This window comes from Dromiciops gliroides, chromosome 3 (genome assembly GCF_019393635.1).
Source record: "Dromiciops gliroides isolate mDroGli1 chromosome 3, mDroGli1.pri, whole genome shotgun sequence".
Taxonomy (NCBI): Eukaryota; Metazoa; Chordata; class Mammalia; order Microbiotheria; family Microbiotheriidae; genus Dromiciops; species Dromiciops gliroides.
Window position 1 is genome coordinate 651015633 of NC_057863.1, and position 15308 is coordinate 651030940.

The following is a 15308-nucleotide window of genomic DNA, read 5'->3' on the forward strand; positions in this document are numbered from 1 at the left end:
TCCGCTCCCGGCTCCGCTCCCGGCTCCGCTCCGGCTCTCCCTCCCGGCTCCGCTCCCGGCTCCGCTCCCGGCTCCCCCGCTCCTCCCGCTCCTCCCGCTCCCTCCCCGCTCCCCTCCCCGCTCCCCTCCCCCTCCCCTCCCCGCTCCTTCCCCGCTCCCTTCCCCGCTCCCTTCCCGCTCCCTTCCCCGCTCCCTTCCCCGCTCCCTTCCCCCCCTCCCTTCCCTTCCCCGCTCCCTTCCCCGCTCCCCTCCCTCTCCTCCCCTTCCCCTCCCCTCCCCCTCAACTCCCCCTCCGCCACAGAGCCTTTTAAGCTAGCCTGGAATCAGAATCTCTGCTGCTTACCTGGGCTGTTGACTTGGCCCCATTGCTTGCACACGTATCCTTGTCCAATGCAAAGTCTCCATGGGTTTTTGGATAACACTATGGGGCCTTCGGGAACAGAGAGTGGCCGGTCCCTGGGCACACCTCTTGGCAGTTCTAGAGAGAGAATCTAGAGGCTCCAGCACCAGCAGGCCTCTTAGAAGGCTGTGGTTTGGGAGGCTGCCTCTCCCAACCTGAAGGAGCAGGGCAGGGCCTCCCTTGCTGGGGTAGGGCAGTGCTGACCTTGCCTTGTTCAAAGGGTTTCACCAGAGGCTTGCGACTCCTCTCCCAGAGCAAAGTGCTCATTTTCCTAGCACTTCTCATGAGGGGCTTTAAGGGCCGCTTTTGCAGCTGCCTTAGCTGCCTTGGCTGCTGGGGTCCCCCCTGCCTGACCAGGGGCAAGGCTTTGCCAGGAGGGCATCTTTTGCAGGGGTGCTCCTCCGGATCCCTTGTGAGGGCTCAGCAGGCAGACAGGGACCATTTCAAAGGGGTCTTCCCTGGGTGCTGGAAAGGATGATCAGGCTGACAGGGGATGCTGCAAACAAACCAAAAAACATGCCCCTCAGGTCTCTGAAATTGGGGCCCTATCCCACTCATCCTCCCCCCTCTTGACCACTGGGTGTGCAGTCTGATCTATTTAAGGGCTAAGGCTCTACACCTGGAGAGGTGTGAAGCCAGGAACCACCCCCACCCCCAGGCTAATGAAGATGCCCAGCCCATGGATGGAACCCGAGATTGGTCAGCCCAGCTCAGAGGATTCAGGGCGGAGCTCCCATGCTTAGGCTGGGGTGGACAGTTAGCTGTCCCTGCCCTTCCTGAACTTGGGGTAACAGAGAAGAGGGATGCAATCCTTCCCAGGATGAGAACATCTCTACAGATGCTTGCAGCTCTTTAGGTTAGATTTGTGAATTTAGGCCTAAAGGGAGCTACTGTAAGGTGTAGGCAGACTGACCAGGGCCTTGGTGTCTTGATCACAGAAAGGATTTTTAAAGATCCTGCTGCCAAGGGACTGCCCATGTGCAGGGCGCCACCCCCTCACTCCCTCATTCCCTCATTCCCTGGGCATATTTACCTTCATATGTGGAGAGGAGTCCTCCAGTTGAATGAGGTTGAGTTCTTTTTCTTTGGGGGAGGATCGCCCCTCCTCTGTCTCCTTAGGAGCCCCCACCTCTGAACAGCCCCAGTGGGTGAAATGAGGAGAGAAGGCAGGGGGGAGAGGGGTAGGGAACTGCTTGCAGAAGTAGAGCTTGTTCACCTCCAACCCCCAGAGTGGAATGAGCAGCCCCCCTATCCCTTTCCCAGGGGAGTCCTTTCCCTGACTAGACCCTCAGAAGCAGGTCCCTCCTCAGCAGTCAGTTATGGGATTCTCCCACTTCCACCGTATATCTTTTTTTTTTAATTTTTTTTCCATCAAGGTCATCTTCTGTATTTCTTTTTTTTATTCTTTTTTTTCCCTTCTTTCCTTTTTTCCTCTGTCCTCCTAATACACACTTTTTGGGGTTTTTTTATTTGATTTTGGTTTTTTTGTTTGTTTTGTTTTGTTTTTTTAGTAAGGGGAATACCATGACTCCCCTCTAGCCCGGGCCCCGTAGACTCGGCCCCGGGGTCTGCTGTTGAAGCCACTATAGAATCGAGAGCCTGAACTATGGTAGTTAGTAGCTCTGGCACGACCATAGCGGGCACGCGAAAACCCCGATCTGTGGTGCTGATCCCCGGCCGATTGGTCCGTTTTGGTGTCACTTTGATCTGTCGTCCTCTGAAAAGAGATTCGGTCCAAGGCATTGACGTCCTCACCGAAGCTTTATCTGAAAATTCTATATATGCAAACCCTTTAGGATGGCCACTGACTTGTCACAAAGGATGGTAAACTCGATAACTGAACCACAACCATGGAAGTGTGCCTCCAGCTCTTCTGCTGTGGCACCATAGTCAACATTGCCCACATAGAAGGACCGGGCATCAGCCTCCATCTTCTCCTCAATGGGACAAGATCGGGGGCCAGCATTGCTGGCGGGGGCGCCTGTTCTTCTGTTTCTCCACCTCCTTCTGAAGCTCCTTCAATTTCTCTGCCTCTTCCTCCCATCTCCCTCTACTCGGGCTTTGATGGCCTCCAGCTCCGGGTCCTCTATAGCGCCGTGCCCCGGGTTGCCCTCGACCAGGCCTGGCTCTTCCTCGTCCTCCCTGACTGCCTTGGCTCCTGCGCCGGGCCCAGGGCCGGAGGCTCCCTGTGGGGCGCGGAGAACCGAGGCAGCTCCTCCTCTGGCTCGAGCTCTAGCATCAAGTCCTCAGGCTCCAGCACCAGCGCCTCTAGTTCGTTCGGGTAGTCACCCGCGACGCCCGGGGCCCCCTCCTTAGGCTTCCTGCCGGCCCCGGGCAAAAGATGGCGCCGCCGCCCTGGCCCAGAGCCTCGACCCCCCCCCTCCCGCAGCGCCAGCTGCTGCCGCCATAGCCCGCCCACGAACAGACTTTTAAAAACACGTATGGGGCAGGGGGCACCTAGGTAGCCCAGTGGATAAACCACTGGCCCTGGATTCAGGGGGACCTGAGTTCAAAATGCTGCCTCAAACACTTGCACTACTACCTCTGTGACCCTGGCAAGTCACGTACACCTCATTTCCCCCACAAAAAGAAAAAATAATACCGATGGCTCCAGCAAGTCAGAGACCATGTCTGTTACTAAACAGTCAGAGAATATATACCTTTCAGACCCAGGTTGACACCTCTTCCCAAAGGACATTCACACCTCAAGGCAGTGTGAACTCCACACTTGATAGTTAGCTGACCTCTTTGAGACTGAGGCTGGTCCTAGGTCACTCAGACAATGATGGTAAGAGCAGAGTCTTCATCTCACTTCTGAAGACTGCGACTTTTCCAGGTTTTATCTGCATCTTTATCACAAAACCTTGCTAGGGTATGAGAGAAAGGGATGCTGAATTCCTCAACTCCTCTATCCCTCTGCTCTGAGTCTTGACTCCATGACTTCCAAATACTGCCTCCATACCAAGACCAAACAGTCAAAATCCCTGAGAGAAAGCATACTATGTGACTATCTCCTTAAGGGACATTTTGGTGAATTTTTAAATAAAATATTATCAAGTAAGCAATAGCAGCGTGTAAAAGAACATATCCCTTTAGTTGGGGGTAGAGTTTACAACCAACAACCACCACTGATTCTACAACAGGAACCGTATAATTACCTATATTTATAAAATAAAAAATAAAAACCCATACAATTATAAATAGAAGCTGAAAAACCTTTGTCAAAGTATAGGGAAGCTAAGTGACCCTATATGTATAGAGTGCCTGGGCCTAAGGTCATGAAGACTCATCGTATAAGTTCCAATCTGGCCTCAGACTCTTACTAGCTGTGTGAGGCCTTGAGCAGGTCATTTCACCGTTACCCCCTCAGTTTCTGCCTCTGTAAAACAAGCTGGAGTAAGAAAGGGCAAATCACTCTAGTATCTTTGCCAAGAAAACCCCAAATGGGGTCAATGAGTTGATCATGGTAAACAACAACAAAAAAAACCCCATAACATAACATTCATTTTAATGAAAAAAATACCCTCTAGAAAATGACAACAGCAAATGGTCTTCCCCCTCACTTAGTAAAGGGGTTTTGTTGTTGTTGTTATTGTTTTTAGGGGCATTTGTGTTAAGTGACTTGCCCAGGGTCACACAGCTTGTCAGTGTCAAGTGTCTGAGGCCAGGATTTGAACTCAGGTACTCCTGAATCCAGGCCAGTGCTTTATCCACTGAGCCGCCTAGCTGCACCCTATAGTAAAGTATATTTATCTTAATCCAAGATACAAAATAAATACACAAAAATCATACTAAGGGAATGTTTCTCAATTATTTTTCTGCCTTGATTTCTACAAAGAAATTCTACAAAGAATACTTACGTCCATATAGCCCCTAAGATAGTTTTTACTTAAATTTTTTATGTAGCCCTTTGTGACTTGTAGTAGATAAATTCCAAATACTTTGCAGCTTTTATAGATAATTATAATAGCATTTCTCCTTTTTAGCTTTTCCTGTGTGCTTTTGTTGGAATGCTTATTGTTTTTTGTGGATTTATTTTATATCTTGGAACATTTCTGATTTGAAGGCAAGAAGAAAAAAAGAGAGATTCTACTGGAGTAACTATGCAATGCAAGTATATCTGAAATTTTACTTATCAAGACACACATAGAGTATGTAAAAATACAAAGATGGTGTTCAAAGAATTGAAGCAGGATCAAAATCATCATAGGGAGTCCAATGTCCACATTTCGATTGTATCATATAATGAAAATTAGGGCATGGCCTAGGTTATTGTGCAAATTTTATGCTATCTCAAGCCAGTTAACCAGGGCTTACTACAAAAAATGATAAGACACATCATTCTGGAAGAACAAAAGGTAAAGACAAGAGAAAGGGGAAAAAGATGGTAGGAGCAAAGGAAGCAGAGAATCAGGAGATCTCAAATCACAAAATAAAGTAGTAACGACCAAAAACATTTGAATCCATTTAGAATTTTACAAAAGGAGAACACTGTGTCAGACTCAATGTTCCAATCAAGCCAGAGAAATGAACAAGCAGAAAATGTCCAATAAACCCAACAACAGAAACTACAGCATGTAGAAGATACTCTTCAGCATTTTGTGAAACCAGAACCTGTGCTTTCATTTACTATGAAAAGCTCCCATGGAAGAGCTTCTCTACCAAGATAAATTAGATAATTATTCCTGGGAAAACAGGGCAACAGTTTAACAGAAATTAGGTAAAGACCAGCTACTAACTGCCTGAGGCCATATTTGAACTCAGGAAGATGATCTTTTTGACTCCTGGCAAGGCATTCCATCCACTGTGCCATGTAGCTGCCCTTGGTTAGCATAATACATACCTAAAATCAATGACTAGCAATGGATAAATACCCCCCAAAAATTCTTAATAAGGACATGAATAGAATAAGGGTGCTCCCCTTCTTGTTATTACTAGACATAATTCTAAAAAAGACTAGCTATAGGAGAGAGAAACTCAAGGCATTTACTTCAGAAAGTAAGACGTGGAACAATTCCTATCTGCAAGTGACATGATACATTGCTTAGAAACTTAGAGAAAAAGCAAAAACATCGATATGATTAATAGCCCCAGGACAGTTATTAGGCTATGTGATGTTTACAATCTAAATATATGGTCGACTTAAATTAGGAGCCATAATCCCGGCAGAAAGGATGATTGATGTTTGTTGAATGGACTAGTAGCTGACTTTCACCTTGACCCCTCCCAGAGAAAAAGGAAGCATCAAGTCATGTCCATTAGTGGCCTCATTAGCTTGTACAAACAATAAGAAACACAGTAAGGGAACCTGGGGTGTGGATGCTGATTGAAAGGTTTCAGAATTCTGAAGTTCATGTTTTATTTACAGGCCAAAAGATGGCAAAAATGATTGTTCTCCAGGTGTACAGAGTCAAGTCTTGCATACACATCTCTGCAGTCCCTAGTACTGCTCCTCATTCAAAAGAAAAAGGGAAGCAAAGCTTCCGTGTCATCTCTGGACCCTACAGAAGAAGGGCACAGATATTTGTAAAACCAAAATGAACAAGGCTGACCCTCACCTTCCCTGAGCACAGGCCTGGAGTTGCAAGGCTGGATTCTGATTGTGACATTGAGAATAGTCCCATTCTTCCCTCATCCCCAGCACTTCCCACCCCTAGCCTTTGTCAGTAGAGACTTCAAACAGACTGGGGGCCTAAGCCACAAAGTCTGGAAAGTGAGAACAAAGCCGCAGGCACAGAGAGAAGAGAGGAAAGTGTTTTCAACAGCTTCATTATCTCAGACACTTACTAGCTGGGTGTCTGGGCAAGTCACTTTAGCTCTGTTTTCCTCAGTTTCCTCATCTGTGAAATGGGGATAATAACAGCACCCCACCCCCCCCATCCCAGGTTGTGGTGAGGATAAAAGACATAGTCACTGTAAAATCCTGACACGTAGTAAACACCCTATCCATGTTCTAATTATTGAAAGTTGGACAATTGAATGCCAGGTCTTTGGATTCTAAATACAACATTTATGAATGGCAAATCCCTGATGATGTTGAGTCTCCAGAGTTCTTTCTTGTCCTTTCTCTTTGTGTCTGCTCAAGAACCTTACACCCCCTTATCCATAAGACTGACACACATTCGTGATCTGCTTTTACTCATTCTCTTCTTCCTCCTCTTCATCTGAACTGGAAACAAAGAGGTCTTCATGCAGGACACTGAGCCTTGCAGGCACTGTGGGCTGGGCAGCATCCAGGAGCACCTGCATGAGGATCAGAGAGGGAAACACTGTTAGTAACTTCACTCGGGCCCCTGGGGTCCTCTGTGGCTATTGCAGGGAAAGGAGAGTCCTCTCCAAAGTGGCTTCCAGATCTCCCAAGTGGATGTGGGATACCCTTACACCGCACCCAATGTCATCCCCGCCCCAGTCTTTGCACATGCTCCCATCTCTCTAGATTCTCAGGGTGTCTTTTGCCTCTTTTGGCATCCCTGGAACTCAACATGATGCCTGACACTTAGTAGGTTCTAGATAAAAGCTGATTGACTGAAACCTGTGAACGAGGTGAGGAGAAGAGCATCTAGCATGGGAAGTTCTATACCCTTCTCCTCTTCCTCTCCAGTGGGGGACTGTCTGTAGGGAGCAGGAGAAGGGGCCAGAAGGTCAGGGATTGGTCCTTCCTCCCCCAGTGGGACTCCATGTTCCTCCTCAGTCCAGAGATGGGCATACAAGGTCTTTCCCACAGGAGCTGAGCTGGGCTGAGTTCTCCTCCAATTCCCCCCATCCCCGCTTCCCCTCTCCGCTTCCCCTCTGCTTCCCCTCCACTCCCCCTCCCCCCACAGAGCTCACTTAAGCTAGCCTGGAATCAGAGAATCTCTGCTGCTTACCTGGACTGGTTGACTTGGCCCAATGCTTGCACACGTATCCTTGTCCCAATGCAAACATCTGCATGGGTTTCTGGACAACACTATGGGGTCTTTGGGAACAGAGAGTGGTTGGCCCCTGGGCACAGCTGTTGGCAGTTCTAGAATCAGAATCTTGACCTGCCAGCTCCCGCAGGCCTGGTGATGGCTGAGCCCCCCTCTCACCCTGCACTGGACAGGGAGAGATGAGTTGAGGCCTCTTAGAAGGCTGTATTTTGGGAGGCTGCCTCTCCAAACCTAAAGTGTCTTCCCACTTTGAGTGTCACATGAGGTTCATTACTCTGGGGAGGTGAATGGGACTGGCGCAAGGGCATTCAAAAAATCTGGATCTGGGAATATGTAGCTTTCAGTATCTATTTTCCATCCCTCCCCTTCATCTCGTCAATCCTCTGCCCCACTTTGAGGGAGTCCACGGTTACCCTGATTCTGGTTCTGTCCTTCTGTACCTCCCTGATGGGGTCTACGGTTATTCTGATACTGGCTTTCTGTATCCCCACTGAAGAGGATTTATATCTATTTTGATTCTGCCTGTAATAAGGCCTATAATTACCTCCGTTGTTTCCTTTCTGAAAAATCTTTCGAAATTATTTCGATTCCCCCCAAAGAATTCTTCAAGGCTCTCTGTCACTGCCCTCTTAAGTTCTTGTTTTCTAGTCCTACATTCCCTCAAGAAGTGTCCTTGTTTTTTGTAGTACTCGCAAAGTTTAAGGGGTTGATAATGATTTTCAACTGTCCGGTCTTGCTGCCTTGTTGTTTCCTCTACTGGAGCTAAAATGTCCTTTCTGTTCCTTTCTTCTCTCTCATTTCCTTCATAAATTTATGTTGCTCTTTCTTTAAGTCTGTCAGGACTGAAACTATTCCAGCCAGTACATTGCTTTTTAAAATATTTCCGAATTTCTGGTAAGGACTGGTTTACAAAATGAGAGCAGATAATACGGGCGTCTCTACCATCTAATGGGTCTAGTCCAGCATATTGCCTGGTATGCTTACACAACCTGTCATAGAATCTATTAGGTCTCTCATCAGGTCCCTGAACTGTATCTATAAATTTTTGCCAGTTATCAGTCTTTCTAATACAGGATTCCATTGCCTTCAGCACTGTTTCTCTTGCCTCCTTCAACATATCAAAATGCCTAGGGTTATTGGGGTCCCAGTCAGGGTCTTGAATAGGCCACCCAATATCAACCTTTCCCGTGGCTTCCAGGCCATTTGCTGCAGCTACTATATCTGCTCTTTCCCCAGGGGACAATATTGTTTCCATGAGGTCAATAACATCATTCCAAGTGGGCTGATATGCTCTAAAAATTGCCCTAAACTGCCTGATAACTGCTGTGTGATCCTCATCAGATTTAGGAGTACTTTGTCCCCATAAAACCAAATTCTTGGGTGTAAAAAGGTATGTATTGTCTGAGCTTACGTATAGTACCTTTTTGACCATGGGCGAGGATCTCTTGAAGGGGAAAAATTTTTACTTTCTCTGTCTCCTCTACAGGGGAATCATTTCTTTCTTTCTTTATTTGTTTGTTTGGCATGGAGGAAATAGAGGGAGAGGAATAGGAGTTGGGTCATTAAGAATTTTAGTCTGAACGGCCTTGCATTCAATCTTGGGTTTGGACTGAGTTGTATTATTGGGTGTTTTGGTTTGGGAGGCCATGTCTTCAAGCTTAGGCTTGGAATGATTCAAATCATGACCAGGAAGTGCAGGTGCCAGGATACTCTGTTTAGGGCCATCTGGACTTTCCTCAAGTGAATCAAAGACATCATTTGCAAGTTCCTTAATCCTATCTACTGTGAGAGTCCTCCAGTCTGGGCATTGTAAAAAGTATCTATGGATTTCTGGCAGTGAATTATAGACAAATGTGTTGAGAACAATATGAGAATCCCTTAAGTCTATTGGATCCAATTTGGTGTACTGTCTCACAGCCTCACAAAGTCTATTGTAAAATCTATTTGGTCTTTCGTTAGCCTCCTGAAGTAGACTTGGAAATTTCTGTCAGTTTATTGTTTCAGTTTGAGAGTCCTTGTCTTCAATTTGGGGTCTGGATTGAGTCAGATCATTTATTATTTCAGTTTGGGAGGCAGACTCAGATGTAAGCTGGGGCCTGGATTTTCTTCATCTTATATTCTTAGTATGATAATTTTTGCTTGCTCTGGCCCAGATTTCCCAATAAAGTGAATGTTCAGGTGGACATCTACTTAGGGTTCTTTGCAAATGCCTCAATGTTTGGGGATCAAATAACTCATATTCGGGCCATTCTTCCTGTAATTCCTCATGCCACATAAAACACAGTCTGATAAGCTCTCCTCTGGTCATGGTTGTATCTAGTCTAAGTTTTCCCTTATTGCAATCCAGGAGTAGCTTTCCTAATGGGGAAGCCCGGGGAATCATCTTTATCTTAATATCATCCAGGACATGCCAAATTCTCCATACCACACCATAAAACCCCACAAAACCAAAAGGAGGAATAAAAAAGTTTTCATTAAATTCAACCTGGCCCACATCTCTGATTAGTGAAGGTAAAGCTAGAAAAGGGGTATTTAGAATGTTTAAAAGATCCATTTGAAATTTAAAACAGCTGATACTTGGCAGTACTTTCCAATTTAAGGGTACAGGGGAGGGGACATCTTACCCAACTGGAAGATCAGAAGACGAACATTCGGTTTTAAAGAAAAATTTTACAAATGCTCCCCTCTTTTTTGTTGTTATTTTTTTCTCTCAAATGATTATTTGATTGACTTCTATAAATCATTTCCCTGGCAAAGTGGTTGCCATGGCAAGTGTAAATTGATTCTAGAAGTATTATTTTTGATTAGCATATTCCAAAAAATAAAAGAGGGAAACATTTGGAAAATTTTTCTTTTTTCAAAAAAAAAAAGGTTTTCTTTGAGATTGTGTTGTGCTTTAACTTGTATTTAAATATGTTCTGATTTTTCACAAAAGTAATTGTATACTTAGTAGAAAAAAGGTATTATCTGAAATTGTTGCATATTATATATTATTTTCTAAGTCAAGATGTATTCACATTTTTTGCGATCATTTATTATCCTCAATTTTTAAATCCATATGAGACTTGGATTATGGGAATTTATCATTTAAGACATTAATCACCTTTAGTCTGAGTTATCAGATGCCAGTTGGCCAAGATGCCATCCAATCACAAAAGGAATACCTGCAACAGCAGACATTGAACTGTCCCATGAGGGGAGACATGCATGAAGTCAAGGTATTGCCAAGGGAATGGCTTTTGACAAATGTTGAGGTTGGATTCTCTTGGTTTAATTGTTTTTTCTTTTCCCCCACAATATTGTATAGATGGCGAGAAGTTTTGATCCCACCCATCTCATTCTACACCTGGCTTCTATGCCCCCTCCTATATTCCTGATGCCATGGACATCTCAATCCTGTAAAGATTGGAATGATGACAGCTGCTGAAGACTTACTGTAGGAAAGCTCCAACATGAGGAGAGGGCCTCTGAGGGCAGGACCAGGTGTCTTTTCTTTAGAGTCAGGAAGTGACCTTAGCTTGTGGGAGGAAGAAGGAAGAGGCTGGCACACTGGCTCATTCTCTTTCCTGAGGACTCTGGTGAAGAAGGGAGCTAGGAATGCTCTCTCCTTTTAATAGATAGATGAATCTTTGCCTTTCTCTTTCTCCTTACTAAATTCTTATGCTCCTTAATAAATGCTTAAAAGCCTAACTCTTGCTAAAACTGATACTTTATTGGCAACCACTCATTAGATATTTTAGACAGTACAGCTAGAATTTTAGCCCTTACATAGGCAAGGTATAGAGTCAGGGCATGAGGGAGAGAATAAATGAGAAGTTCTTGCCTCCGGGTGCTGTGGTGAGAAGAAAAGAGGAAGATCCCTTGCCCCACGTTGGGTGCCAGAAACATGTCATAGGGATCCTTAGGTGTTCCTCTGTGAAGAACTACACTCTCACACAAAGTATCATTAGAATAAAATGGTTTTTTATTTGGGAGCTAGAGAAGGTAACCAAGAGGGAAGTCAAAGACTTCATCTGCAGAGGAGGACATAGCTTAGCGACATCTATCTCCTCCAATGGAAGAAAGGTAAAAGCTTTTATAGAGGATAAATGGGGTGACCACCTGACAATGGAAAGTTTCTTTTTGGGGTGGGATGGGAAAAGATTTCTGAGAATCAGGGGGATTTTTCTTTTGGAATGATAGTCTTGACCTTTGGAGTGACATCTGCCTCACAGCATAGGTAGTAGCCACATCTAACTGTCTTTCCTGCTATAGAATTGAATCTCTAACTTCTTAGGTGTGTCCCTCCTGATTTCTAGTTGGCCGGTTTAAACTTTAATAGTTGGGAGCAGTTAGGTGGTGCAGTGAATAAAGCACAGGCCCTGAATTCAAGAGGACCCGAGTTCAAAGCTGAACTCAGACACTTGACACTTACTAGCTGTGTGACCCCTGGGCAAGTCACATAACCCTCATTCTTCCATTAAAAAGAAAAAAGAATAGAAAGTTGTCCATTTCAATTCATTACAGTATTCTTCAAACACATAATTTTACAAGGGTAACATTCATTTCTAAATACCAATTGCTAAAATTCTAGCTTGACTGCATGTAAGGCCACTATGGAGAAACCTTTATTAAAGTGTGCCTTTGGGGCAGCTAGGTGGCACAGTGGATAGAGCACCAGCCCTGAATCCAGAGGGAGGGAGGGAGAGAAGGAGGGAGGGAGGGAGGGAGTTTGCCTTAAAGGACAACTCAACCTCCACCCTGTGAAATATTTTAAAATTGACTAGCTTACTTTTGGGGGGCTAATCTGACTGGAGAACTAATCTGGGACTTGTGACTATTTGGCTATCTGACTGCGTTTAATTTAATGTAGGGCCGTTGATAAAGTTCCACCACACTGCTCCAAACTGATAGACTAAAGATTAAGAAGCCTCTAACTAAATAATCAAAGCAGAGTTTATTTATGAGATACTATTTCAAATTAGGAATACAGGGAGATAAAGTGTACAACCTGACTGCTTTCCTGCTTTCGCACCTGCTGGGCCTTGAACTTCTTGAATACAATAAGGGCCTTGGCCGCCTCTGGCCTCAGGACACGTTACACTTTCCCTGGTTTGTATTAAGGCCTGTAACCTTGTCAGACCCATCTCTCCTTTTTCGGAGCCGAATTCTCCTCCATCCTTGGCCAGGCTCCCCTCTAGGCAGCCTCTCTCCTAGTCCTTCCTCGAGTCTCCTTCCTCTAGTCTGTCTCTCCTAGTCACCTTCCCTTGCTCTAGTGAGCCTTACTCCTCTTAATCTTGTCTCTCTATCTAGTCTGTCCTCGCTCCTTCTTTTTCTAGTCCGTCTCCTTCCTCCTCTAGTCAGCCCAACTCCCCCTAGTCCGTCTCCTAGGTCTATATATACACCTTTTCTTCTCTCCACTCAAATCTCGGGGTTTCCTTCACCCCCACAGACCAAGCTAATCTGCCAGCCAGAGCTGCGGCTGGTGGGGGGGGGTGCGCTCCAAGTTTCACGTGCCTCAGCACAGGCTATCCTGAATCCGCTCAGGTCAGAGGGCGCTGGGGGCTTTTTCACTCAGCTGAAGCTGAGGAGGAGGGGGGAGACCCTGAGGGCCTAAGGCTTTCTAATCTCTGCCTAAAGGTAGGGTCCCCAAATCAAAATAAATTTCCACAACCCACACCTCTTATTTTGCAGTTTTAAAAACATTGCTGCTGGGTAGTCACAGGGAACAGAATATCATAGCCATTTCATTAGTTAATGCCAATAAGCCAAAATGATTCAGAAACAGGTTTGACTGCAGCTTATTATAATCAGTGTGACACAAAGAAGCAGTCCATGAAAACGAGTTTCATTCATAATTGGACTAGAAGTATTTCTCTATTACATAGGACAAAAATGGCTTACTCATTACAGTATAGCTGGTCATTCAAGGAAGAAAATTGTATATGTTTAATACTTTGATATTTGCTCAAGTTATTTACTTTCAGTTGCTCCTTCTCTCCTTAGGGGGGTGAGATTCTAGATATTGAAGCCTAAACAGAAGCACATAGCTCACAGCACTCTTTGTAGGTAGGTCACCAATGAATTTAGCTAAGAAATACTTCCAATTGGAACCAAGTCTGTGATTATTCTAGATTGTATGGAATGAGTTTTCTATAGTAAAACAATGAATGAGTAATCCTGTTCAAATGAACTAATTATTGTATCTACATAGACCACCACTACTCTCAAATTCTGTTCAGATCTTTATATAAGTTGCCTGCAATGCAGAGCATGCTCTATATACAAGTGTTAACCGCTCCTTAAATGATAATACATTTGTGGTTAAAATTATTTGTGGTAGAGATTAATATTGAAAGTTTTAGCTGAAACATTTGGGAGGGAGGGCCACACATGGCCCACTCTGGGACTGCCCATGTTACTGAACAGCTTTTGAAGAACCTCCCTTTTTGGGGGAAGGAAAACTTGATTGATCTCTTGTTGTATGAAATGACTTCTCTTCTCACTAAGGCATCCTTTAAAAGAGTCAAGTGATTGGATTGATTCGTTCAACTGAACTCCCATCTTTGCAAAGAAATAAGAAAATAAAAGGAAACCGAGGCAATAAACAGCTATAAAGACGATACAAAATGATTTCTATTAGAAGATATGATTTATTTAGAAAAATAATAAAGACATCAAGTTGAAACAATTGACAATTTTTAGAGGAGCACGACATACAATATATCTCTAGCAGATTTTTAGCAACGGCATTTCATCTTTCTGGAAGCCACGATGGCTCAAATTTCCTTAAAGGGAAACAAATTATGAGACCCTAAAATATGGGAAATGTAAGCGCTCATAAAGAATTTAGAGCTTCCTATTCCCTCTTATCTTGCATATGAGAGAGATATAAATAACAGCACCCCACACCCCACACCCCATCCTGGGTTGTGGTGAGGATAAAAGACATAGTCACTGTAAAATCCCTGACACGTAGTAAACTCCCTATCAATGTTCTAATTATTGAAACATGGAGAATCGAATGCCAGGTCTTTGGCTTCTAAATACAACATTTATCAATGGCAAATCACTGATGATGTTGAGTCTCCAGAGTTCTTTCTTGTCCTTTCCCTTTGTGTCTCCTCAAGAATGTTACACCCGCTTGTCCAAAAGGACTGATACACATTCGTGATCTGCTTTTACTCATTCTCTTCTTCCTCCTCTTCATCTGAACTGGAAACAAAGAGGTCTTCATGCAGAACACTGACCCTCGCAGGCACTGTGGGCGGGGCAGCATCCAGGAGCACCTGCATGAGAATCAGAGAGGGAAACACCTTTAGTAACTTCACTGGGCCCCTGGGGTCCTCTGTGGCTATTGCAGGGAAAGGAGAGTCCTCTCCAAAGTGGCTTCCAGATCTCCCAAGTGGATGTGGGATACCCTTAGACCGCACCCAATGTCATCCCCGCCCCAGTCTTTGCACATGCTACCATCGCTCTAGATTCTCAGGGTGTCTTTTGCCTCTTTTGGCATCCCTGGCACTCAACACAATGCCTGACACTTACTTACTAGGTGCTAGAGAAAAGCTTATTCACACCTGTGAACGAGGTGAGGAGAAGAGCGTCTAGCATGGGAAGTTCTATACCCCTTCTCCTCTTCCTCTCCAGTGGGGGCTGTCTGTAGGGAGCAGCAGAAGGAGACAGAAGGTCCCGGTTTGGTCCTTCCTCCCCCAGTGACTCCATGTTGTCCTCAGTCCAGAGATGGGCATACAAGGACGTTCCCGCATGAGCTGAGCGGAGTTCAGCTCCTGCTCCCGTCCCGCTCCCGTCCCGCTCCCGTCCCGCTCCCGTCCCGCTCCCGTCCCGCTCCCGTCCCGCTCCCGTCCCGCTCCCGTCCCGCTCCCGTCCCGCTCCCGTCCCGCTCCCGTCCCGCTCCCGTCCCGCTCCCGTCCCGCTCCCGTCCTGCTCCCCCTCCGCCACAGAACTCACTTAAGCTAGCCTGGAATCAGAATCTCTGCTGCTTACCTGGGCTGTTGACTTGG

At 45.4% G+C, this 15308-nt stretch overlaps 1 protein-coding gene across 1 annotated transcript in view; it reads right to left on the reverse strand.

The window, feature by feature from the left end:
* The window catches only part of LOC122748267 (polyadenylate-binding protein 2-like), a 7373-nt gene extending 6706 nt beyond the window's left edge, over nucleotides 1-667 (reverse strand). Inside the window, 2 exon segments of the mRNA XM_043993933.1 lie at nucleotides 344-421; nucleotides 605-667. Of these exon segments, the coding sequence (XP_043849868.1) occupies nucleotides 344-421; nucleotides 605-667 (141 nt within the window).
* Nucleotides 668-15308: the final 14641 nt, after the last annotated feature.